The sequence below is a fragment of the Callithrix jacchus genome, chromosome 3 (assembly GCF_049354715.1).
Source record: "Callithrix jacchus isolate 240 chromosome 3, calJac240_pri, whole genome shotgun sequence".
Lineage (NCBI taxonomy): Eukaryota > Metazoa > Chordata > Mammalia > Primates > Cebidae > Callithrix > Callithrix jacchus.
The window spans coordinates 123,881,612-123,905,960 of record NC_133504.1 but is presented as its reverse complement, the minus strand read 5'-3'; the positions used below and the strand labels follow the sequence as shown (position 1 = coordinate 123,905,960).

Sequence of the window (24,349 nt, the reverse complement as noted above, 5' to 3'; positions counted from 1 at the left end):
GCTCTTTTCAGAGCTAGCAGGTAGGACCATTTAAGTCTGCTGAAGCAGCACCCACAGCTGCTTCTTCCCCCAGGTACTCTTTCCCAGGAAGATGGGAGTTTTCTCTATAAACCCCTGACTAGGGCTGCTGCCTTTAATTCAGAGATGCCCTGCCCAGAGAGAAGGAACCTAGAGTGGCAGTCTGGCTACAGAGGCTTTGCTGAGCTGTGGTGGGTTCTGCCCAGTTTGAACTTCCTGGTGACTTTGTTTATATTATGAGGGGAAACCTGCCTCCTCAAGACTCAGTAATGGTGGATTCCCCTCCCCTGACCAAGCTTGAGCATCCCAGGTTGACTTCAGACTGCTGTGCTGGCAGTGAGAATTTCCAGCTGGTGGATGGTAGTTTGCTGGGCTCCCTTGTAGTAGGATCTGCTGAGCTAGACCACTTAGCTCCCTGACTTCAGCCCCTTTTCCAGGGGAGTGAATGGTCTGTCTCACTGGCATTCCAGGAGCCACTACGGTATGAAAAAAAAAAAAAAAGACTTCTGCAGCTACTTCAGTGTCTGCTCAAATGGCCACCCAGTTTTGTGCTTGAAACCTAGGGCCCTGGTTGTGTAGGTATCCAAGGGAATCTCCTGGTCTATGGGTTGCAAAGACCATGGGAAACATGTAGTATCTGGGCCATAATGTACTGTTCCTCACAGCACAGTCCCTCAAAGCTTCCCTTGGCTAAGGAAGGGAATTTCCCAACCCCTTGAGCTTCCCCTTAAGGCAACACCCCACCCTGCTTTGGCTTGCATTCCGTGGGCTGCACCCACTGTCTAACCCATCCCAATGAGATGTACCTCAGTTAGAAATACAGAAATCGCCCACCTTCTTCCGCTACGAGCTGCAGATGGAACTGTTTCTATTTGGCCATCTTGACAGCCACCTCCCGTTTACTATTCTTTACTTAAAACTCAAAAGTTTAATCTCATGAGCACATAACAATATATAATACACAATGCAAATAAGAATAGTGAAGAAAGGGGAGGGGAGGGCTGTAACTAAAAATAGAGCCAAAGAGTTCTACTCAACGTAGGCATATCATTAGGTCTTTGTGGATATATTGCCACTGTCAAGCACATTGCATTTTATATAATGTTGCTGGATGTATATTTGGTGAATTTATTTAATTGAGTTTCAGCTAGGTGTGCTATGATTGGGTCACTAATTTTATTGTGAGAGCTGGTTAGCAGGAAAAAATTATACTTATCCAATTAATTATCTTTAAAATTAAAAATAAACATGTGCTCAATACAAATAAAACATTTTCCTAATATTAAAACTAAAAAATATTTCTCCTGAGGGTTTTTATAAACAGAAAACTATAAAGTAAATTGAATAATATTCATAAAATGCTTGTTAACATAAGGGCCACATTTTATAGGACCCTTTATATGTCTTTTATTATTTAAGAATAGATTAAAGCTATCATTAGCAACATTACTCTTACCTCACTAAATATTTCTTCTCATTCTGTTTCTAGGTCATTTCTTTCCTCCCAACTTCTAAACCAGCGGTTCTCAACCCTAGCTACCCATTGGGATCATAAGGAGGCTTTAAAAATAGAGCTGCCTAAGCCCAACACAACAGAAAAAAATTAAATCAGAATCATTAGGAGTAGAACCTGAGTATCAGCAAGTACTTTTTCCCATTAGAATCACAAGGAGGCTTTAAAAATAGAGCTGCCTAAGCCCAACACAGAAAAAAATTAAGTCAGAATAATTAGGAGAAGAACCTGACTATCAGCAGGTACTTTTTAGAAGGCTCCATAGAAAAATCTAGTGTGGTCAGTGTTGAGAATGATTACTCAAGGAAGCACTGGAATGGCCACAGGACTTATCTTTTAATTCATAGCCATTCCCTAGGTGGTCTTTGCAGCCCTGTAGCTTTAAATATCATTTCCATCTCGTATATACTTTAGACCCATATGAGCACTGTGCACTTAACAACTCCACTTGCATGGCCAATACCCATTTCAAACTTATATGCAAACCTTCACTCCTAATTTTACTCCCCTGAGGTTTCCCCATCTTAATGAGTGGTACTATCAGTTTTCCTGGTTGCTCAGTCAATCCTTGACTTCTCTTTCTCTTACATACTCTGTCTGACATTAGCAATCTGTGTAAAATATACCTGTGATATCATCACCTGGACTTATAAGATCCTAGTTCAGACAACTTCTGTTTCTCACTTGGAACACTGAAATGTTTATGAACTAGTGTCCCTGCATTCACCCTTGTCTCATCTTTCATTTACAGTCTGTTTTTCACATGGTAGGTCTTGATCACCCGTATCTTCCTGTAATATGACAGCCCATGACAACATAACACCAGAATAACATCCAGGTTCCCTACTATGATAGGCATGACCTTATTTGATCTGACCCTGGGCTATATCTCCTAACTCACTTCCTACCATCCTCATGCTTCATCACTGCCCCCTGTCCTACCCACATCTGCTTTCCTGGAATATGTCTTATGTGTTCATGACTCAGTGTCTTTGCACCTGGTGTCCTTTCTGCCTGGAATGCTTTTTTCCCCCAAGTTACTTACATAATGTATTTCTTCACTTCCTTTAGGTTTTTGTCTAAATGTCACCTCGGGTTGCCCCTGAACACCTTACCAAAATTACATTTAGTGTCTATAGAATTTCTCTATAGAAAAGTGATTTTTAGTTTGTTTTTGTAGTTTATTTATTCATTGCCTAAAGATGCAATAGTAGCTCTCAGAGAAAAAGAAATAAATATCCAAATATAGAATCTTTTGGTTTTATTTACCTAAAACAGAATTCAGACTTTTTTTTTTTCCATTGCTGTTCTGGGCATGATTACTAGTTTTCCTTCCTGTGATTTTTCTCTCAGTGATTTCTCCTTTAAACCAGACCATGCCATGAATTACTATATTGAGAATGGCTCAGATTTTCCTTATCCAGAGAAAGTGACAAAGCAAAACTCTACATATGAGGTTCTAGCTCAGATTGGTTGGCAATTTTATTTCACCTGCTGATTCAGGATCAGGCAGGTGTTTGAAGATTTGCCTCATGAGAAAGGAAATTGAGACTTATTTTGTGTTTTTGCTGAAGACAGATTTAGAATTATGGTAAAAGCCGGGAAAAGGTGGACTTTAGCACTTAAAATGAAGAAATTTCTTACAGTCAAGGCTAAGTAATATCCTCTCCTCGTATTTTTCTAAAAAGTGGTTTACCAATGGGAAAGGATATAAGCATACTTAAAGGGGAATTGAAGCAGAAGGAAAAGAATTCGTTCTCACATTAACAATCTGTCTTCTCTGAGACCTTCAACTGTCCCATGGCTTTCTCAGGTGGAGTAAAAAATGATGCTCTTGGCAACACTATAATTTCTGCCTCCTTCTAACATGGAACCCAGCACATTGTATTAGGATTCATGTTTGTGTACCAGCTTTCCACATAAGAATAGAGAATTGTGAATTCTCATTGCCTAGCATGATTCTGGTATTCTTTAATTTTTTTTTTTTTTTTTTTTTAGTCATGATATGTAGTTCTTTATTCTTCCATAAAATGAACTATTTTTCAGAGACAATAGAATGCTTGTGAAATCTTTCTATAAGTAAAACAGAAGAATCATATTTTCAATGATGGTTGTAGAGATGTGAGGAAAACACCTTATTCTAGGAGTAAAAGACATAGAATCTAGAGTTGAAAGCTGGCACATGGACAGTGTTACTCATTGCCAGTCTTACCAAAATCATTCCATAGGGTCTGGTTCTTTAGCTTACTGAGCAAATAACTATTTCATTCTGCTCAGAGTGAGACTAGAGAGCCACTGAAAAAGTGTATGCAAGTTTTGCAAGGGTGTGGCCAAGACACAACCAGAGAATCTGGTTTAAAGGATTTATAGGCTCATTTGTTGATTGTTAAATAAACCAAGGTAGGGAATGGTCCAGAGATGTCCAAGAACAGTCAATTCCTTGTTAAGGTAATTTCAAACAAACAAACAGACAAAAATGATACTAACAAATGAAGCACATTGTGCTGCTTGTTCTAGGTTTGATTTTTTTTAATAGAAAATATTATTTGCTTCAAATTGGCATTCTGTGCTAATTGCTAGCAACTGTTTGCTACAGTATGTTATTTTGCATAAATTACAGAGGTAATGATAGCCTAGAAAACTGCTCAGGTCGGTCCTAGTTGATAATTCTTGGTTGAATCTAGATTTTTACACAGTAAAAAACATATCTTGTCTATCTATTAATTATTGATTTCCAAGAAAACGCTAAGATTCTAGAAGATAGATTCTAAGTACAGAAGGCCCTCTGTATCTGTGGGTTCTGCATTTGTGGATTCAACTATCTGTGGATTAAAGATATTTAGAAAAAATAATATAAATAATAAAAATAATATAAAACCAATATAGTATAAAACAATTTACATAGCATTTACATTGTATTAGGCATTCTTATAATACCTAAATAATAAGTAATCTAAATATGATTTAACATATATAGGAGGATATACAGAGATTATATGCAAATACTATATTATTTTGTATTAGAAACTGGAGCATGTGTGGATTTTGGTATCTGCCAGTGGGGCAGGGGACCCTGGAACCAGTCCCTCCCAGGTACTGACAGATACTGAAGGATAACTGTATTTTATTCTTCCTATGTCTTAGAAACATATTATAAAGCACTAGACACAAAATAGTTACTTATAGACTCTGCTTATCTAGGTCTGTGTGATAGAAAAGGAGGCCCTAGCGCACTCTGTTCTCAGATGCACTCTAGGAGATACAACTGAGTATGGGAAAAAGTCATCCAAAAGTCAGAAATATGCATCATTCTTAAGTAGCTGCTGTGACTTTCTAGTACTGGCTTCCCTTGGGAAAAAGCTGAGAATACACACACAAAAAAATAGCTGCAACAAGCCAGACGATTGAAGAAAATTAATAGAGGATAAGAATTGAATATAGGAATGACAAGGATTTTCACAATGCCAAGGAAGATGAGTTAAATAAGAATAGGGTTAACAGGACAGCTAGGTTTCGGGACCAGGAGCAGGCATTCAGGTGCTCACCAGCAAAAGGTCAGAAGAGTCTGAAGCATTATTTGAACACATTTGCTTTTAGCTCTTTAGGTCACCTCTCTTTATTATCAGGTCTACCGAATAACAGGCTGAATGCCTTTCCATGGTTTGGTATTGGTTTAGTCATAAACTCTGATAAATCAAGTTCAAATATGACTTTGATAGTTTCTATGGCTATCACCAGCTAAACTCACTGAGGAATATCAAGTTAACCTTATAGCATTGAAAAGGGAGTGAAGGGAGCGAAGTTACCTACAAGGGGTTTCCATGCAGGTTGAAATTTATCCTGATACACTTTTCTTTTTCCTGAAACTTTATAAATTGTTTCTTACATGTGTGTACAAATCACTGGACTTTGTGTCTCTGTCAGTTTCTTAATGAAATCAGTACTGATGGAAATGGGAAGTTTCAGTTTTGTTTTAATTTTGATTGTGTGGGTATTTGGGAGACTCTCATTTGGAATTAGAGAACACTTGAGTGGGTTGTTATGGTATTACAGAACCTTTTCAAATGTAGGAGACCAGAACTAAAACAGAGATGGGTGCTTTATAATTTTGGTACCTTGGGATGGTTGTAAATATATACTCAACATTCTTGATGGTTTAGAGTAAGTGAAAGAGAAAAACCAAGGGGGACTTTTAGACTTTTATTGTAAATAACTGAGCAGAAGGTGGTGCCAACTAAAATGAAAAAGACTACTAGTTGCTTCTCATTGTTCTTCCTTTTCAAAGTTTTCCTGATTATCTTTTATTTTTCTATATTAACTTTAGTATCAAATTACATTCTTCCAAAAAAAGTCCATTTTTATTGGACTTTTATTGCATTTGTAATGAACGTAGATAGAATTCTAATCTTAATGTTATTAACTATTTCTATCCAAGAACATAGTTTATCTTTCTAGTTCCTTGGTCTTATGTATATCTTTTGGTGTTATTCTGGAGATTTTCTTTTACTACATAGATTTTGCACATTTTTTATTAAGCTTATTTTAAGTATTTTCTCTTTTGTACAACTATTATAGTGAGGCCTGTTCTTACAGTATATTTTATAAGATGTTGTATATATAAGCTATTTACTTCTGTATATTAGTTTTTTACTTGATTAATTTATAGAATTCTGTCAGTGTTTCTCATAGTAGTCTAGTTTTTTAGATTTATCAAATACATTTTAACTTTTATAGCTTTTTCTAGTTTCATTTGTTTATTGTTCTTTAGCTTCTGAAGTTAAAAGATTCATTTACTTATTTCAGTTTTATTGATATAATAATTTGTCTACAAATTTTAAGCATTGCTTTATGTTTATTTTATAGGATGTAATATGAATTGTTTTTATTATAAATCTTTCTAAAAAATTTGCAATGTCATTTTGTTATATTTTGACCCAAGAACTGTTTAAAATAGAAATTTTAACATCTTCCATTAGAAGAGTCTCTTTATGAAGGGTCTTTTTTTACCCCAATTTTATCAATAATTATAATTGTACTGATTTATAATTAAATAAAATTATAGTCTAATTATCTACTTTTTGATATTAATTAAAATTTTCTCTGTAACCAAGTTTATACCATTTAAAAAATGTCCTTTGGGCACATGAGAAGAAAATGTATTGTTTATTTTCTGAGTTTGATATATTATAGTCATATAGATATATCATTAATTAATATATTATAGTCATATAGATATATCATTAATTAAGTTATTGACATTTTCTGTATTCCTGATCTGTCATGAACTGAGAAAGGTATTCAAAAATAAACAAAAACTACATTTTGTTTCTATATATAGCTCCTGTAATTTCTGCTTATAGAAATTCTATTTATTTTTGTTACTTTGTATTTATTATTGTTCTATCTTTATTTGAATGACTCTTTTACTTTATAATATGTACTTTATAATGTATTTGTTTTATTTAGTTCTGAATTTTTGTTTGACAAAAAAAATTCTTTTTTTTGCATTTTCCTGCTACATGTTTGCTTTCAACATTTTTGAATTCTGAATAACTTTGTTTTATGTGTATAATATATATAGTAGAGAATTAGCAAAGCATACAATTAGATTTCGCTTTGTAAGTCAATTTGAAAATATTGTCCTTTTAAATAAATAATTTAAGGAAATTTATATTTGTTTATATGATAAATATATATGGTAAAACTATCATATTATTTTATGTTCTGTTTGTTGGTTTTATTTTTTACAGTTTTTTTCTCATATGTGCCTTTAAAAATATATTTAAAAAGGTTTTGGTTACCTTAATATTTATAACATTATATAATACTCTTAATTCTCTATTTACTTACAGGAAAGCTGCTGATAATCTAGTAAAATAAATAAATGATAAAATCTTTTTATTTCCTCCCCGATCCCATTTCTTTTGTCTCCAACCTGGTATTTGCCAGTAAATACTCTTTGAAAAATAAATATTCCTATACTTTTATTACCTGTTTTGTCAGTATTTAAACATTTGTTGATTCTACTATTACTAAATATTAGGCAATCAACAAACTTTCTCCTCTTTGGCCTTTCTTATTCTAATTTTGTTAGTTGCATTATTTCTGCATGGTAAAAGCAAGGAACATTTATATTTGTCTATGTTTTAGTCTGTTTTGTTCTGCAATAGCAGAATACGACAGACTGCGTAATTTATAAATAATAGGAATTTATTTCTGAACAGTTCTGGAGGTTGAAAGTTCACGATCAAGGTGCCAGCATCTGGTGAGGTTTCTTACTGCACCGTCTCTTGGTGGAAGGCAGAACAGCAAGAGAGGGCAAGAGCAAGACAAAAGTAGACTGAACATGTTCATTTATAAGGAGCCCACTCCTGCAATAACAGCATGAATTCACTCATGATGGCAGAGCTTTGGTGTCCTAATCACCTCTTAAAGGTTCTATCTCTTAATATTGTTACAATTGCAATTCCATTTCAGCATGAGTTTGGGAGAAGACAAACATTCAAACCACAGTGGTTTGTCACCCCAATCCTCACACTTTTAATTTTCTTGGTCCTATAATAATATATAGTCAAAACTTTCAACAGTCCTTTTGCTAGTTTCCTCAGATAATCTTTGATTAAGTAAACTTTATCTTTGAGCCTGTTCCTTAGGATAGACTTATGGGAACAATATTTCTTATGTTTTCAAAATTGTTTGCAACTTTTAATCTTGGAGGCAGATTTGACTGGCTATAAAAATCCTTTACTCCCATTTGTTTACATGAATCTCTTGTAGATACACAATGAGATACCACCATCTCACACCAGTCAGAATGGCTATTATTAAAAGTGAAAAAATAACAGATGCTGGTGAGGTTATGGAGAAAAAAGAATGTTTATACACTGTTAGTGGGAGCATAAATTAGTTCAACCATTGTGGAAAGCAGCATGACATCTCCTCAGAGGCCGAAAAACAGAACTATCGTTTGACACAGCAATCTTATTACTGGGCATACACCCAAAGGAATATAAATTGTTCTATCATAGACACATGCACACATTTATTGCAGCACTATTCACAGTCACTAAGACATGGAATCAACCTAAATGCTCATTAATGGTAGACTAGATAAAATATGTGTGTGTGTGTGTGTTTATCTGCACATACCACTTACATACATGCATGTGCGCACACACACACACACACACACACATACACCATGGAATACTATGCAGCCATGAAAGAATGAGATTGTATACTTTACAAGAACATGGATGGAGCTGTAGGCCATTATCTTCAGTAAATTAACTAATGCAGCAACAGAAATGAAATACTGCATGCTCTCACTTACAAGTGAGAGCTAAATGATGAGAGCAAATGGACGGGAGAGGGGAACAACAGACACTGAGGCTTACTGGTGAGTGCAGGTTAGGAGGAGGGAGGGAGTTAGAAAAACTAGTTAATGGGTACTAGGCTTCATACCTAGGTGATAAAATAATCTATACAATAAACCCTCAAGACATGAGCTTACTTATATTGAAAACCTGCACAGATACTCCTGAACTTAAAATAAAAGTTAAAAGTAAATAAATATTGGGAGGCCGAGGTGGGTGGATCACGAGGTCAAGAGATCGAGACCATCCTGGTCAATATGGTGAAACCCCGTCTCTACTAAAAATACAAAAAATTAGCTGGGCATGGTGGCGCATGCCTGTAATCCCAGCTACTCAGGAGGCTGAGGCAGGAGAATTGTCTGAACCCAGGAGGCGGAGGTTGCGGTGAGCCAAGATCGCACCATTGCACTCCAGCGCCTGGGTAACAAAAGCGAAACTCCGTCTCAAAAAAAAATAAAAAGTAAATAAATAAATACAAATTTTGGTTTAATGTTTGGTCATAATGTTCAACATTTTTTGTTGAGTTTATTGGTACATTGGTAAGTGCTTAATTTTTTTTTGCCTTTGTTTTGCCTTTTGTCTTGGCTCTGACACTTTTTAAATGGATCTTTTTATTGAATTTTTTAAAATTTGCATATGGTAAAATTTATTCATTTTGGTGTGCATTTCATTAATTTAGACAAATGCATGTAGTCATCTATTAAATTAACTAGTTTAACACCACTGGATTCAGAACAGCTTCATCACTTCCCACATTCCCCTGGGTTTGCTCTTGCATAATATCCTTTTATTAATGCTGTGTCACATCTACTTTTATTACTCTTCATTGAATGAGATGGATGTTCTTAGATCTGCTATTTACAGGATACTTCTGCTGGGGGTTAGAGGAGGTCCTGTGCAGCCTTCTGACTCCTTTATTACCTTCGCAAAGTCAGACTGCTTCCTTCTAAAATAGCCCCTGTATGTGAGTGTGTTACCACCCACTCTGAACTATACCAGGTCCCGAAGGCTCTTCTGCCTTTATTTCTGTTCTCACTGCCCCAGTTACGAACGGAGGGATGAACTTTTCACAGAAGTGTAATTTTGCAGCCAATTTCAGAGATCTGCCGCTGCCGGCCATGCTGTCATTGTCTGCATTTCTTTGCTGCCTTTCTCCCTGTATAGTATCTACTAATTGCTGCTTTTTGTTACTCTTAACATGCTTTTGGATTCTAGAAAAGAGGTCTTCCTGTTTTTCTAGAAATGGAGAATGAAGATCATGTAACTGTTGTTAGTTTTGTTAACTGTGTAGCATTTGCATGTCTTCCAGGGGAAGACAAGAGGCAGTCTTGGCCATATTCTTACCAGAAGTCCTTCTCTTGACTGCACTTTATCACCAACTTTCCCTCACTCCCCTTCATGGCTCACACTGTAAATATTGGAATCTCTTGCCTCTCTTGTTCACTCATCACTCCCTTAAGGTTTTCATATAAAAACTTCCTGTGATGTACCATAACGTATGACAAAAAAAAATTGCTATTTTTTAAATAGCTGCTTTCAAAGTTGGTTAGATTTTTTGCTCACTTATCTTGTTGCTTTCGGTATTTGTTTGCCTGCCATTATGAAGATGAGTATCCTGTATACTAACGTATTAAGTGATTGATTTAGTCATGTCAAAGTAGCTTTTCTACTCTTAGGAAATAAGTGAAACTCTTCTAGATTTAGAGCATCTGTAAAATTTTTAAAAGTTCAGTAATCATTAATAGAAATTCTTCCGTATTCCAGGTGATGCAACTGTGACAATAGCTCACAGATATACCCCCAAAGAACAGCTGAAGACTCATACACAACTGGCAGATGTTATCATAGTTGCTGCAGGTAAGTCCTTCCTGTCTGTTATTTGTTGGAATGTCATCAGCAGAGTAATTCCTGCCCTAACTGCTGACGTGTTTGAAAGCTTTTTGAGAGAGTGAGGTGTATGTATGACTAACTTCTGTTGATTGGATTCTGTCTCTTGACAATCATTTTATCAGTCTATTGTGCCTATGTTAGCATTAGGTACTTCATTATGGAAAACCCAGACAGCTTTTGGGATGACAGATGAAGCAAAAGAACTATGTGCAGTTTCCTAATTGCTTTGACAAACATGGTTTAACAGCATTTACAGAAAAAGGTTTGGTGCAAGTAAATTATACATTGTAGCTATGGGGAACAATAAAACTTGTACATTCAAGGTGTATTAAGAAACAGACTGGGAGGCCGAGGCGGGTGGATCACGAGGTCAAGAGATCGAGACCATCCTGGTCAACATGGTGAAACCCTGTCTCTACCAAAAATACAAAAAATTAGCTGGGCATGGTGGCGCGTGCCTGTAATCCCAGCTACTCGGGAGGCTGAGGCGGGAGAATTGCTTGAACCCAGGAGGCGGAGGTTGCGGTGAGCGGAGATTGTGCCATTGCACTCCAGCCTGGGTAAAAAGAGTGAAACTCCGTCTCAAAAAACAAAAAAGAAACATAGAAAATGTTCAGGTGAGGGGAAAAGATAGTCTAGTACTATGCTGCTCTAGACACAGCCAGGCTGAAGAATTATATTCTGAAGTCGAGACTTCAGGGAAAATGTTGTTGGACGAGACCATGTCCAAAGGAGATCATCTAGGATGAAAATGTTTCAAAAAAATATGACATAGGAAGTTTGGTCTGATGAACTGAGGATGTTTGGTCTGGAAGAAAGAATGACCTAAAGAGATACAACAGCTTTTTAATTTTTTTTTAACAACACAACAACAAAAATCAAGCCCAAACTTTTATGATAATAAAAGCTGCCTCAAAGTCGCCCATTCTTGAGATAGTAAGTTCCTTATTATTACAGTAATTAGCAAAACAGATAAAAACCTAAGGGTGATTTCATAGAGCATTATATATCATTATTTATTGGCTTTTGCTCCATTTTGGATGACAAAAATTCATCTCTTCTTTCAACATTATCGGAATATTTTCATAAATTAAACAACATAACTAAAATGCATGTAAACAGTTGTAATTATTTTGAACATATGTTCTATGAGGAAGGAATTACATTCTTTCTTCACTCCCTACCATTTAGGACCATTGTAGAGAATGTCTATGTACTGAGTACTAAGTTGGTTTTTAGTATTTCCCTCAATGATGAGACTCTTTAATTCTCTATTTTAATTTATAAAAGAAAGCTTTATGAAATGCAATATGTATATGTTTATACATATATTTCATAAGATTAAATTTATTTAAATTTATTTGTGTTTTTCTACAGAGTAAGTTGACAAGAAAGATATTTTAGAACATAGAAAAGGCTGGAATATGGGGCTTGTGTATGGATAATTCACTTACAGATATTTGAGAGTTTGCTGTGTATTCTGATTTTAATTAAATATGAGTACTTTGAGTAGCAAAGACATTTGCTTTTCAAATGTACTAAATTCATGCATTCATTCAATAAATATTGGACTTTCCTATGCAGCAGTATCTGTTTTAAATTTTAGGAATATAGCAATGGATACAAATGATGAAATGCCAGCCCTCGTAGAACTTTTATCTTGGTGGAAGAGAGAGCAAATAAAAAGTAAAATATAATGTCAGATAGTAATAAGTGCTATAATGAAATTGGTTGAAGGAATAATGTTTTCGGCATATTGTTTTAGATTGATTGGCGAAGACCCTTCTTGGGAGGTGACCTTTTGAGTAGAGTTCTTGTCCTAGCCATTCTCCATTTGCCCACCAGCCCCAATCTCTGCCCTTCCCTGTCCTGGTCTGGCCCTGAGAGGCTAATGAGGATGGCCTCACCTGTGTTCCTCCGCCACTGGCTCCCGTCAAGGTTTGGCACCAGTAGGATATCTGAAGGAGAAGAGAAAGGTCAAGTCATGGTGTTTCTTCTCTACTCTCTTCACTTCTATTCTCTTTCTGTTTCCTCGTTCATGGATAGCTTTTGTTCAGCATCCTTTCTCTGATAGCTGATGCTGTCATTGGGCTGCAGTAACATCGTTTCCTCCCTTACCCCTACAGACTTAGGAATGGTACAAGCTTTCTCCAGTTTCTAATCTCTAAGAGTTGTAGCAGCCTTTGTTTTTCTCTTACCCTGAATATATCTCTGTAAAAATTATTTCATTACTGTATGGGGTGGATTCTGCTTCCCATGGAGACACTGACAGAAGCAGATCTGTATGAAGTAAAGGCACAAATCAAGAACCATTCCTGGAGGAAGAGCATTCCAAGCAGAGGGAACAGCAGATACCAAAGTCCTTAGGCAGGAGCATGCTTCATGTGTTCCAGAACACAGGAATTTGGGGGTTTATTCTATTACTCTGATTTTAATTAAATATTAATAAATTATGAAGATACTAGTAGGAAATGTTGGTGGGAAGGTAGCCAGGGTTAGCTCATATAGGACGTTGTTGGCCATGGTGAGGATTTTGGTATAAGCCAAGAATGGCTGACAGCAGGAGATCAAATGATCTGACTTATGCTTTAAAGGAGTGGTCATACCTTTAAAAACATGTCAGACCTTACATCTGAAGTTGTGTCAAGAACTGATTCTAGAGGTGCAAAAGCAGAAACAGAGAGAAAAGGTATTGCAATTTCATTTCATGGATCTAGATTTTGCTCTAATTTGTTTTATATTTGGATACACAGTTTCAATCAAATTTAATAAAATATCTGACTCTTCTGTAGGCCTTTTTCTGGAATCTAGACTATATACATGACTCCAGGGATAACAGTTGGCTCCTCATAGAGTAAAAGCAGCAATGGTTTTTTTTTTTTCCCTAAAGAAAGTAATCAGTAAGCTGGCAAAGATAACCATACCACATTTACATTTCCTTTTTTTTCTGAGAAATTATATTTGGGTGATACCAAATGAAAATTGATGGAAGTCAGGGATGTTTAGAGACTCAGTAAACTTTTTCAGACCACAGATCAACATTAAGTGAAATACTGCTGCAGCCACTGATACCTTCATGGCAGATAAATACTATACTGACTTCTTTTTATAGACAGTTGTGTTCACACACAAGACTCAGAATTTGTTAAGTAAAGAGGAATTTGAATGCTCATCTTTGTCCATTTCTAAACTTAGGCAGAATGAACTAATGGTAACAACTTGTACAGAATATTTGGCAGTTGCTCTTAGGTACCGTTTGTCAAATGTAACATTGAATTTTATTATAGTGAAGGAAAATCTCTCAGCATGCCTTCCTACTCGTGGTTTGATTTGTTATTATGACAAATAGCACACGGGTGCTCTCAATCCACTTGCAAGAAACACTGATATTCTCTTGTGACTAAGTTTAACCTTATACCATAATGCCGGCCAACACTGTTGTCATCCTTGAGTTTATCCTCTGGCTTCCTTTGTAAAGGCCTAAATCAGCATCGAGTACAGATATTTAAAAAGAAGACAGGAAGGAAAAAGAAAAGGAAAATACAAGAAAAGAAGGACAAGGAAGACTCAAACCTATATAAAACAAACAGGATAGGAGCCGGCAGGTACTCAAGCCTCTAGGTGTGGTGTGTGTTGAGGCTCTCCCACAACTATCCCGCTGAGGGTATTCTCTTACCACCAGAGGGCGCCAGAGGTGAACAGCTACTTCAAATGTAGCCTAGTTGGCCATAAACCATCCTACTCCTAGTTAGAAGCTATTTAAACAAAGACAGTGGGAACGAATCCTGTTCCTTGCTTTTTTGTTTAACCTTTAATGGCACTTCCTAAATACAAAAGTATGTTGAATGCTGGAAGACAGATTCGTATATAGTTCTACAGTGTTCTTGAAGAAATAAATATTTAGCAAATGGGAAATTTAAGGGAAGAAAATTAAAAATGTATAAGAAATAACTAAAGATTGCTCCATTTCCAGCTAATTAATAATCACCTGGAGCAGTTAAGGATAAAACATGTAGATATTTATAAATTATAGGAAAAAAATGAGCAAATATAAAAAGAAATTCCATATAACCAGGCAGAAGGAATAAAGTATTACCAAAATGACCATATCATGCATTGTGTGGGAAACAAACAAATGTGAACAGTGGGTATTTAAAAAGGAGATAGTGATCTAATGGCAGAGGTAGCCAGAACGGGGAGGGCTGGATCACTTTCCGGTTGAAAATGTCAGCATATATGGAAACAACCTCATCCAGGTGAACTCAGTAGAAGGAGGCGGAGTGTGTGATATATATCAGAAATAGTGATAATCAATGAAGAATGTGATGATGAAATCTTGACACGAGCTTGAAAAAAGTAAAAGAGAAAATCGTTGTATGAAGATCCTGAGACAGCAATAGTATTAGCTTATGTTAAAATTAATGTTATCCCTCCAGTTTCTCCCAGTTCTAATCCTACAGGCTTAACTATATATCACTTACCTTTTAAAAGCTGCCCCCCAAAATTAAGATTTAGACTCAAAAGCTCAGATCTGCAGAATCAGACCCTGTCACACTATGCAAATAGAAGTCAGAAACTTCAAGTCCCTACTTAAAGCCACATCTTTGAGTTCACAGGGAGAATCACCAAGCTTTTAAGGTACTTTAATGTTCCGTGGTTACAGCACTTAGTACCTGTTTGTAGTTGTTATCTTCACTAGACTATGGCAGGGAAAGGCCTGAGGTTTTTTCTGTTTGTTTTTTTAAGCTTGCTAGGTAAGTGCTTAGAATGATATCTAACACATAGTGAGTGTCTAATAAATGTGAGCTCTGTTGATTTTGAGATTATAACTAGTACAAAGACTTTTTCAAATTGATACATATTTAGCAGACATATTTGAAATAATCTATTTTGTTAAAGATGGAATCATTATTCTAGTTGTTGGTTGATTTACAGTGTAGCATTATTTTTGGGAACTACCAAATGTTCCCAGTTTGTCATCATAAAGTAGTTGATAAAGTGATAAAAAGTGAAGTATTCATTCATGAAAGAGTAGTTCATGTCATTAAGTGTATGAATGGGCTGATTTCCATATAAATGTTAAGATTAAGAAATGATGGGAAAGGTGGCCCCATGCAGTGGCTCACACCTGTAATGCCAGCACTTTGGAAGCTGAGGTGAGTGGATCACCTGCGGTCAGGAGTTCGAGACCAGCCTGGCCAAACATGGTGAATACCCATCTCCACTAAAAATACAAAAATTATCCAGGTGTGGTAGTGGGAGCCTGTAATCCCAGATAGTTGGGAGGCTGGGGCAGGAGAATTGCTTGAACCTGGAAGGAGAGGTTGCAGTAAGCCAAGATTATACCACTGCACTTCAGCCTGGGCAACAGAGCAAGAATCTGCCTCAATAAAAAGAAAAAGAAATTATGGGAAAGGTGAAGAAAGAGTAAGGAGACTATTACTGACTGAAACGGGAGGAGCAGTTTAGGGAAAGGCTAAATCAGCTTTGTACAAGCTACTAATAAGAAGGGAATGCTAGCCAGAATTGGGTGTCAATTCTAAGATGGTGTTAGGAGATCATTGGGCTCTCTCCTATCTCATGCTTTAAGGAAACTGTAGGCTATCGTAAGTCATAAAATTCTAGGAACCTTCGTTATTCAGCAGGATAGGCAAGTTTTTTGCAAACATTGTCCATGTTACCCTCCACTCCTCTGCGTCAACTCTGGAACAAACTGTATTCAGCAGATGAGCTGCCGAGTCAATCCCACTTGCATGTCAGACTCTGGGTTTAGTGTCGCGGCGGTGAAAGCTGCCGTTTTTGGCCACTAAGCCATCCCTTCCAGCGCTGTGAATGAGCCTTCACAGTCATAACTCTAGAATCTCTGTTGCAACACTTTTTTTTTTTTTTTTTTGCCAATCAGTTTGAGCTTATGAGGTTGCTCAGGTTAGCCTTGAACTGATGACCTCGCCTTCGCGAGCGCCATGAGCTCCGGCGGGAGCAACTTTGGACCCCTGTTGCAACACTTTTAATGTCAGATACCGTTATATGAAACAGGATACATGGGCAATTTAGTAATTCAGAATATTCATACTTGTCACAAAGTACAAAGTGACCAACTAATTTCCTTTCACCACTTCTCCCATCATATTATCAAGTCTTAGAAACACTCCTATCAAACATTATCCTACAGCTCAATAGGGGTTTCCCCCTAGTGTTATTTCCTCCTCCTTGAAACAGGGTTCCTAGTTTTCAGGAAACCAGGACATTGAGAAATTCCAAGGGTGGGGCATGGAAATAGCTCCACCATCCCCAGAGCTCATGCAACCTTGGAGTGGAACTTGCTCACTTATACAGCCCTGAGTGCTTCCTGAGTGAGGCCAGCACATTTTATGGCTTCACTCCTACTGTTGTTCTTTTCATATTTCATTTATTTGTTAGTGTCCAGCTTGTCCTCTTGTGCTAGCCTCTGCTACTCCAGTTAAGAGTTCCTTCCCTCCTTCCTAAAAGTTATCATGATTTTCATGGTACAGAGTGGTGAAAATGCACAGGCCTTTCTATAGTAAGAATTCCAGGATTTAAATTCTAGCTCTGAGACTTGCTAATTGTGAGCTCAGCCTCCTCTCTGAATCTCTATCAGTTCATTGATGTGATTTGAATGATAATAATAAAATAACTTTTCACAGCAATGTCTACTTTATATTTTTGGTAGTATACTGATCTAGGTAGATTTCCCCATATCTAAAATGATGCCTTTTACTTATTGAAAGGCATTTTAGTGTGGTTTATGTGTAATATCAAATAAAAAATATTTAATATTTCTCAAAAAACAACCTTTTGTATAATGTTATCAAACTAGCCAATCCTTGGGAGGCCGAGGCAGGTGGATCACGAGGTCAAGAGATAGAGACCATCCTGATCAACAAGGTGAAACCCCGTCTCTACTAAAAATACAAAAAATTAGCTGGGCACGGTGGCATGTGCCTGTAATCCCAGCTACTCAGGAGGCTGAGGCAGGAGAATTGCCTGAACCCAGGAGGCGGAGGTTGCGGTGAGCCGAGATCGCACCATTGCACTCCAGCCTGGGTAACAAGAGCGAAACTCCGTCTCAAAAAAAAAAACAAAAACAAAAACTAGCCAATCCATGAAAAGAGCATAGCGCAGTGCTCAGTATATTGCAAATATTCAATAAGTGTTATGTGTTAATGCATTCTATGTTAGGAATTGCATGTGAATAAACAATTTAGAATTGATAAATCAGTTGATTATTAAGCTACAACTTGACACAACTAAAAGAAAATACTTCTTGGTTGCTTTTGATACTAATATAGTATCAGAGAAGTTATTTTAAGCATAAATAAATTAATCTAAGAGGTTATACATGTGGGGACAACTTTATAGAAACTTTGTTTTTGTACTTAAGATGTGTGACTTCTCAGGATGACATCAGCACTTGTTCATATACATTTGTCTGTTGTTCCTGGATGAATTCCTCATTGCCTTCTCTCCCTCCTTTGGAACAACCTGACTTTGAGAGGGGAGATAGGGAAGGTCAAGGCACTTAGGTGAAAGGGATTTTTTTTCTTCTCAGACCTTTATCCACCCTCCAAGTCTCCTTCTCTCTGTTTCTACCTCATCTTCCCACCTGAGTCTATTCTGGCCCTCACAACCTATGCCCAGAGCCTAAGGTACTAAGTAAGCAAAGCTTCCCTGGTTCGCAGTGAATTTTGTCAATAATACAGTGTCAGTAATACAGCCTTACTGCAAAAACTTAGAAAACATGGACAATAGAGAGGGAGGGAAAGAACCTTTAATCCCAACCAAGGTGAACTCTGGTGAACAATTTGATGTTTGGCTTTGTATTGTTTTATATTTATACACATATCTAAATAGCTAGACAATTCTTTTGCCTTGCACTATTTGTGTTTAGCAGCTCTACACTGTGCACATGTTTCTTTCTAAAATGCTTTCTTCTAAAACCGTCTTCTAATGACTCCATAATATTGTGTGCTCTGGATATACTATCATTTATTTATTCAGATCTTGACTGAAAATTTAGACACTTATCTGAGTTTTACTGTTATGAATAATGTGGCAAACAGCTGTAAACATCTTAGATTATTTGCACAAGTGACCTATAATATTTATCATATCGGTCTTGTTTATTTTCTTAGTAATAGTTACTTATATTCTTAAAAACAAAGGAACATTTAAGCATGATGTATAATAAAGGCTCATATGTGTATTTTATTTAATTCTGCTTGGGTCCATGCATGTATATCATGGGCTTGGGAAAAAGCGAGATTCTTCCCTTCAAGTTATGTCTGTAGCCTTTGATATTATCACTTTGTTATATTTTTATATCCAGGTCTTTAAAGGGTTTACGTTAGGAGATATTTAAATATGCTTAAAAGTATATGAGAAGAATGTTAATAAAAATGTTAACACGTTATCATTACCTAGATTTGTCAGATATAAGTATTATGCATATTTTCAGTCTACCTGTTTTATATTTCCATAACTTGCTTTGTTCTGATTAACGTTATGATTGAAAATTTGCCCATGCTAATAGATGTAGCACTCGTTCTATAATACTCAATTGACCGAGTATCCATTTTCCGCTGATAGATATGTATGTTATTTCCAATTTATTGCTATTATGAACAGTTTGTAGTGTTTAAGTTTATATGTATTTTCTTGGACATATTCATTCATCCAACAAATACTAACTTTGCCACTGGTACGTATTAGGTCATATAGCAGGCAGTAGAAAAACAAATATATATAAATTTGGTTCAGCTCTTGAGAAGTCCAGAGACTAGTAGAGGAGAAAGATATACAAACAAATTAGTGTAATACAGCTTGCTAGTACAATATTAGATATATGTGTGTATACATATGAATATGTCTGTCTAGAAAAGGAGATGTGTGTGTGTGTGTGTGTGTGTGTAAGAGACACAGATAGATTGAGAAGTAAAACAGAGACAGAGAGAGAGCATCATTGGAGAGGAAGTAATAGCTGTGTTCTTCTGACACTGAAGAATAAATGAATGAGTTGGGTTCCATCCCACAGAATGAACAGAAATTCACTAGGCAAAATAAAGGTATTTTTTTCTGGCAGCTTAGAGCTATAAAATGTTATGCATATAGCAAATAAAATATTTACTCTTTCAAAATGACAGGTTCCTGTCTATGAGTTGTGAAAAATGAAGCATAACATTTAGGAAAGGCCAAACAGCATAATAAATTAAGAAATTTTAATTTTATCCTATAGGTCATGGGCAACCTTTAAATAATGAGAAGCACTGGAATAACATCATATTTGAATTTTAGAAAGGGCACTTGGATAGCCTCTTGGCAGATATGAAACTGGAAGTAGCATTGATGTGGCTCTTAACTAATACAGGAGTAGATGAAAGTGAGAAGGAAAAACAGGAAGTAGACCAGAAAGACTGGCTTTAGAGACTAAGTATATGGTGATACTGTTAACAAGGAAGGGCATACAGAAAGGAAGAAAGGTTTAGGAAAAGTGAAGATAAGTGGGTGGAAGGAGTTAATTAATGCAACGTGAACGTGTTGAGTTGATGACACTGGGTGTTATATACTGGAAAAGCCCAGGAGAGAGTTGAGACATGTGGGGTTAGGGTTTGGAAGAGAGAGCTGTTCTGGAGTGACAATTTTGGAAGTCATGAGTATCAGCAGTAGTGGACACGAAGGCATGGATAAAACCATCTAGGGTAAGTCTGTTTATACTGCATGGACTGAAGAGTTCTATTCTGACGTATTTGAAGTGTGTTGGTTGATAGGGTTGCTATAACATTGCCTTCTTGCCTCTGTGAAACTAGTGCCAATGGAAGACAGCCTATTCTTATTCCAGCATTTACTTTAATTGATTGTATAAGCAAAACTGTTATTTTCATAAAGCTTTGTTTTATACCTGTTGTTCCCTTGTAACCCCAACCTTTATCAGCTTTAAAGCATTGTTTGAGTAACATAAGAGAAGGTATTTATAAACCAAAATATACCATAGTGGAGACAAAATTATGTCCTAAAAATACAATGATAGACTTACTTCATAAATATTTAATCTTTTATATGTAAAAGATTAAATGTAAACTTCTTTAATGTAATGTAAACTTCTTTAATAAATGTTTCCAGCAGGCTGAATGTTTTGTTTATGCTTGCATTTGCAGTCTTTGCATAGTGGATTTATTGTGGCCATCCAATTCTCAGTTAATTTCCGTTATCTGACATGTCCAGGTTACCAACTTGAGCTGACTGTTACAGCTTTATTGCTTATAGCCTAAGGTATCTTCACAGTTCTTTTACTTGTGGCCAACAGCCTGGTTTCAGTAACTCTAGATTTCCCATGTCCATTATTTAATTATTTTAATGCTTTCTGAAACACAAACAAATTGTTTTCTCAATTCCTTATGGCTTATTTGATTTCCAAACCAGGTTACCTAAATTTTGCTTGAAACATCTATTAAGTTATTCATTCATTTTTTTTTTAACTCTTCGAAGCTTTCCTCTTCTTTTTTTTAGTATTTTTATTTATTTTTTAATTATACTTTAAGTTCTGGGGTACATGTGCAGATCGTGCAGGTTTGTTACATAGGTATACACATGCCATGGTGGTTTGCTGCATCCATCACCCCGTCATCTACATTAGGTATTTCTCCTAATGTTCTCCCTCCATTATCCCCCCACCCCCTGTTTTACCTCCCCTAGCCCTCCATCCCCCAACAGGCCCCAGTGTGTTATGTTCCCCTCCCTGTGTCCAGGTTTTCTCACTGTTCAACACCCACTTATGAGTGAGAACATGCAGTGTTTGGTTTTCTGTTCCTGCGGCAGTTTGCTGAGGATGATGGTTTCCAGCTTCATTCATGTCCCTGCAAAGGACATTAACTTGTCCTTTTTTTATGGCTGCATAGTATTCCATGGTGGTTGCGTGCCACATTTTCTTTATCCAATCTATCATTGATGGGCATTTGGGTTGGTTCTAAGTCTTCACTATTGTGAACACTGCCACAATAAACATACCTGTGCATGTGTCTTTATGATAGAATGATTTATAATCCTTTGGGTATATACCCAGTAATAGGATTGCTGGGTCTAATGGTATTTCTATTTCTAGATCTTTGAGAAATTGCCACACTGTCTTCCACAATGGTTGAACTAATTTACATTCCCACCAATAGTGTAAAAGTGTTACTATTTCTCCACATCCTCTCTAGCATCTGTTGTCTCCTGATTTTTTATTGATCGCCATTCTAACTGGTGTGAGATGGTATCTCAGTGTGATACTATTTGCATTTCTCTAATGACCAGTGATGATGAACTTTTATTCATGTTTGTGGGCTGTATAAATGTCTTCTTTTGAGAAGTGTTGGTTCATATCCTTCACCCACTTTTTGATGGGGTTGTTTGTCTTTTTTTTTTTTTTTGTAAATTTGTTTAATTTCTTTGTAGATTCTGGATATTAGCCCTTTGTCTGATGGGTAAACTGCAAAACTTTTTTCCCATTCTGTTGGTTGCCAGTTCACTCTAATGATTGTTTCTTTTGTTGTGCAGAAGCTCTTTAGTTTAATTAGATCTCATTTGTCTATTTTGGCTTTTGTTGCCATTGCTTTTGGTATTTTAGTCATGAAGTTCTTTCCCATGTCTATGTCCTGAATGGTATTGTCTAGGTTTTCTTCTAGGGTTTTGTGGGGAATAATATTCACTCTTATTCTTTAAAGACTAGGACCTGAAAGCGAAAGTTCTACATGTGCTTGCTAGTTTTTTCTAGCCATCCAGTCTATTCTCCATCGTCTCACTTTGTCCTTTATTCCTTCACACCTGTGATGTCCATTCAACTTTTCTGAGGCTCTGATCAGGGCAACCTATGACACACCAGGGTCTACATTGCTAGTATGGATTGAAAGCTCATGTCACTATATGATTGAAAATCATACTATAAGTTTTCTGTGCCTTTTTGGATATGTCCCTTGAGTATTATCACTCACTTCATCAAGAGACTCCAATAAATGCTATCTGGACTACACTGAAGATGAGGTATAAGGCATTTTCCCACCATACTTTCAATGGATTTATCTCTTTTTAGGTTTATTTTTTAAATTTTATTTTTAATTAGTTTTTGAGATGGAGTCTCCTTCTATTGCCCAATCTTTGCTCACTGCAACCTCTGTTTCCTGGGTTCAAGAAATTCTCCTGTCTCAGCCTTCTGAGTAGCTGGGACTACAGGCATACATCACTATTCCAAGCTAGTTGTTTTTGTATTTTTAGTAGAGATGGGGTTTTACCATATTGGCCAGGCTGGTCTTGAACTCCTGACCTAATGATCTGCTCACCTCAGCCTCCCAAAGTGCGGGGATTACAGGCATGTATTTTTTTTTAAATAAACCTAACTTTATATGGGATTATACAAAGTTGTACTTTATAGTTATAAAAAAGTCATTTAATAACACCCATGTCAGGAATAAAATATGCCTTTATATTTTGTAAATTTTAAATACATTGTACTAACATGGGATGATATGTGCTTTCATATGAAGTGTAAATCCTCTTTCAAAATCGTATTGTGATGTATAGCAAAATAATAAAGAGGAGGAGAATGGAAATACAAAGAAAAGACCTACATGACATATGTGATGAGGAGGGAATAGTAAGAATTATAGTGGGACAGCACTGGAATAAAATCCACTGTACTGTGACCTCCAGCAGCCAGGACCATGTCTTATTTATATTTGTGTTTCTTGTACTTACTGAAGAACCTTGCCTTTAGGACTAGAAAACTCACTGTTCAATGAATGAATTCTTTTCTTTAGAAGTCAAGTGCTTACCCAGTCAGTGCAGTGGCTCAAGCCTATAATCCCAATGCTTTGGGAGGGCGAGGTGGGCAGATCACTTGAGGTCAGGAGTTTAAGACCAGCCTGACGAACATGGTGAAACCCAGTCTCTACTAAAAATACAAAAAGTTTCTCAGGTGTGGTGGTGCATACCTGTAATCTCAGCTACTTGAGAGGCTGAGGCACGAGAATCGCTTGAGAGAATTGCTTGAATTTGGGAGACAGAGGTTGCAGTGAGCCAAGATTGCATCACTACACTCCTGCCTGGGTAAACAGAGTGAGACTGTCTAAAAGAAAATAAAGTCAAGTGCTTATCTTGGTCTTGGTTTAAATTTGTTTCCTAGAAGGTAAGGAAGGTCTTCATAGGGGAAGATGATCTTTTCAGGACTCATTCAGCCTTAGATTCTCTTTTATACCTTGTTTAGGGCTGTTTTACTTCATGAAAGCGTAATATGACATTGCATCAGCACCACTGACTCAGAGCTTCCACCTGCAGAATTCAAAGAAAGGTAGAGAAGAGGCAGTGAAACAACTGAGAAATTACTGTCTTCAATGAACAAACTAGAAAATACCATTGCTTTACTTTCTAGTGTGGATAGATATATAAGCCTTTCTGTAGGTAAAGTCACTATTCCAATGGTGTATTCAGAGCATAGGATTGCTGAATGTCTGTTCCAGACATGTGTTGACTGGCAAAAAGTGAAACAGTTCTATTAGATCTA

General features: G+C 36.5%; 1 protein-coding gene across 11 annotated transcripts in view; it reads left to right on the top strand.

The window, feature by feature from the left end:
- MTHFD2L (methylenetetrahydrofolate dehydrogenase (NADP+ dependent) 2 like) overlaps positions 1–24,349 on the top strand; it is a 162,619-nt gene that overhangs the window by 61,568 nt on the left and 76,702 nt on the right. For all 11 annotated transcript variants that reach the window (XR_004740880.3, XR_008480183.2, XM_035293561.3 and 8 more), the window contains one exon: positions 10,672–10,764. Coding sequence is in view for 9 of the 11 variants with exons in the window: in XM_035293561.3 (XP_035149452.3) it covers positions 10,672–10,764 (93 nt within the window). In the remaining 2 variants the exon portion in view is untranslated. The remainder of the gene's footprint in view (positions 1–10,671; positions 10,765–24,349) is intronic.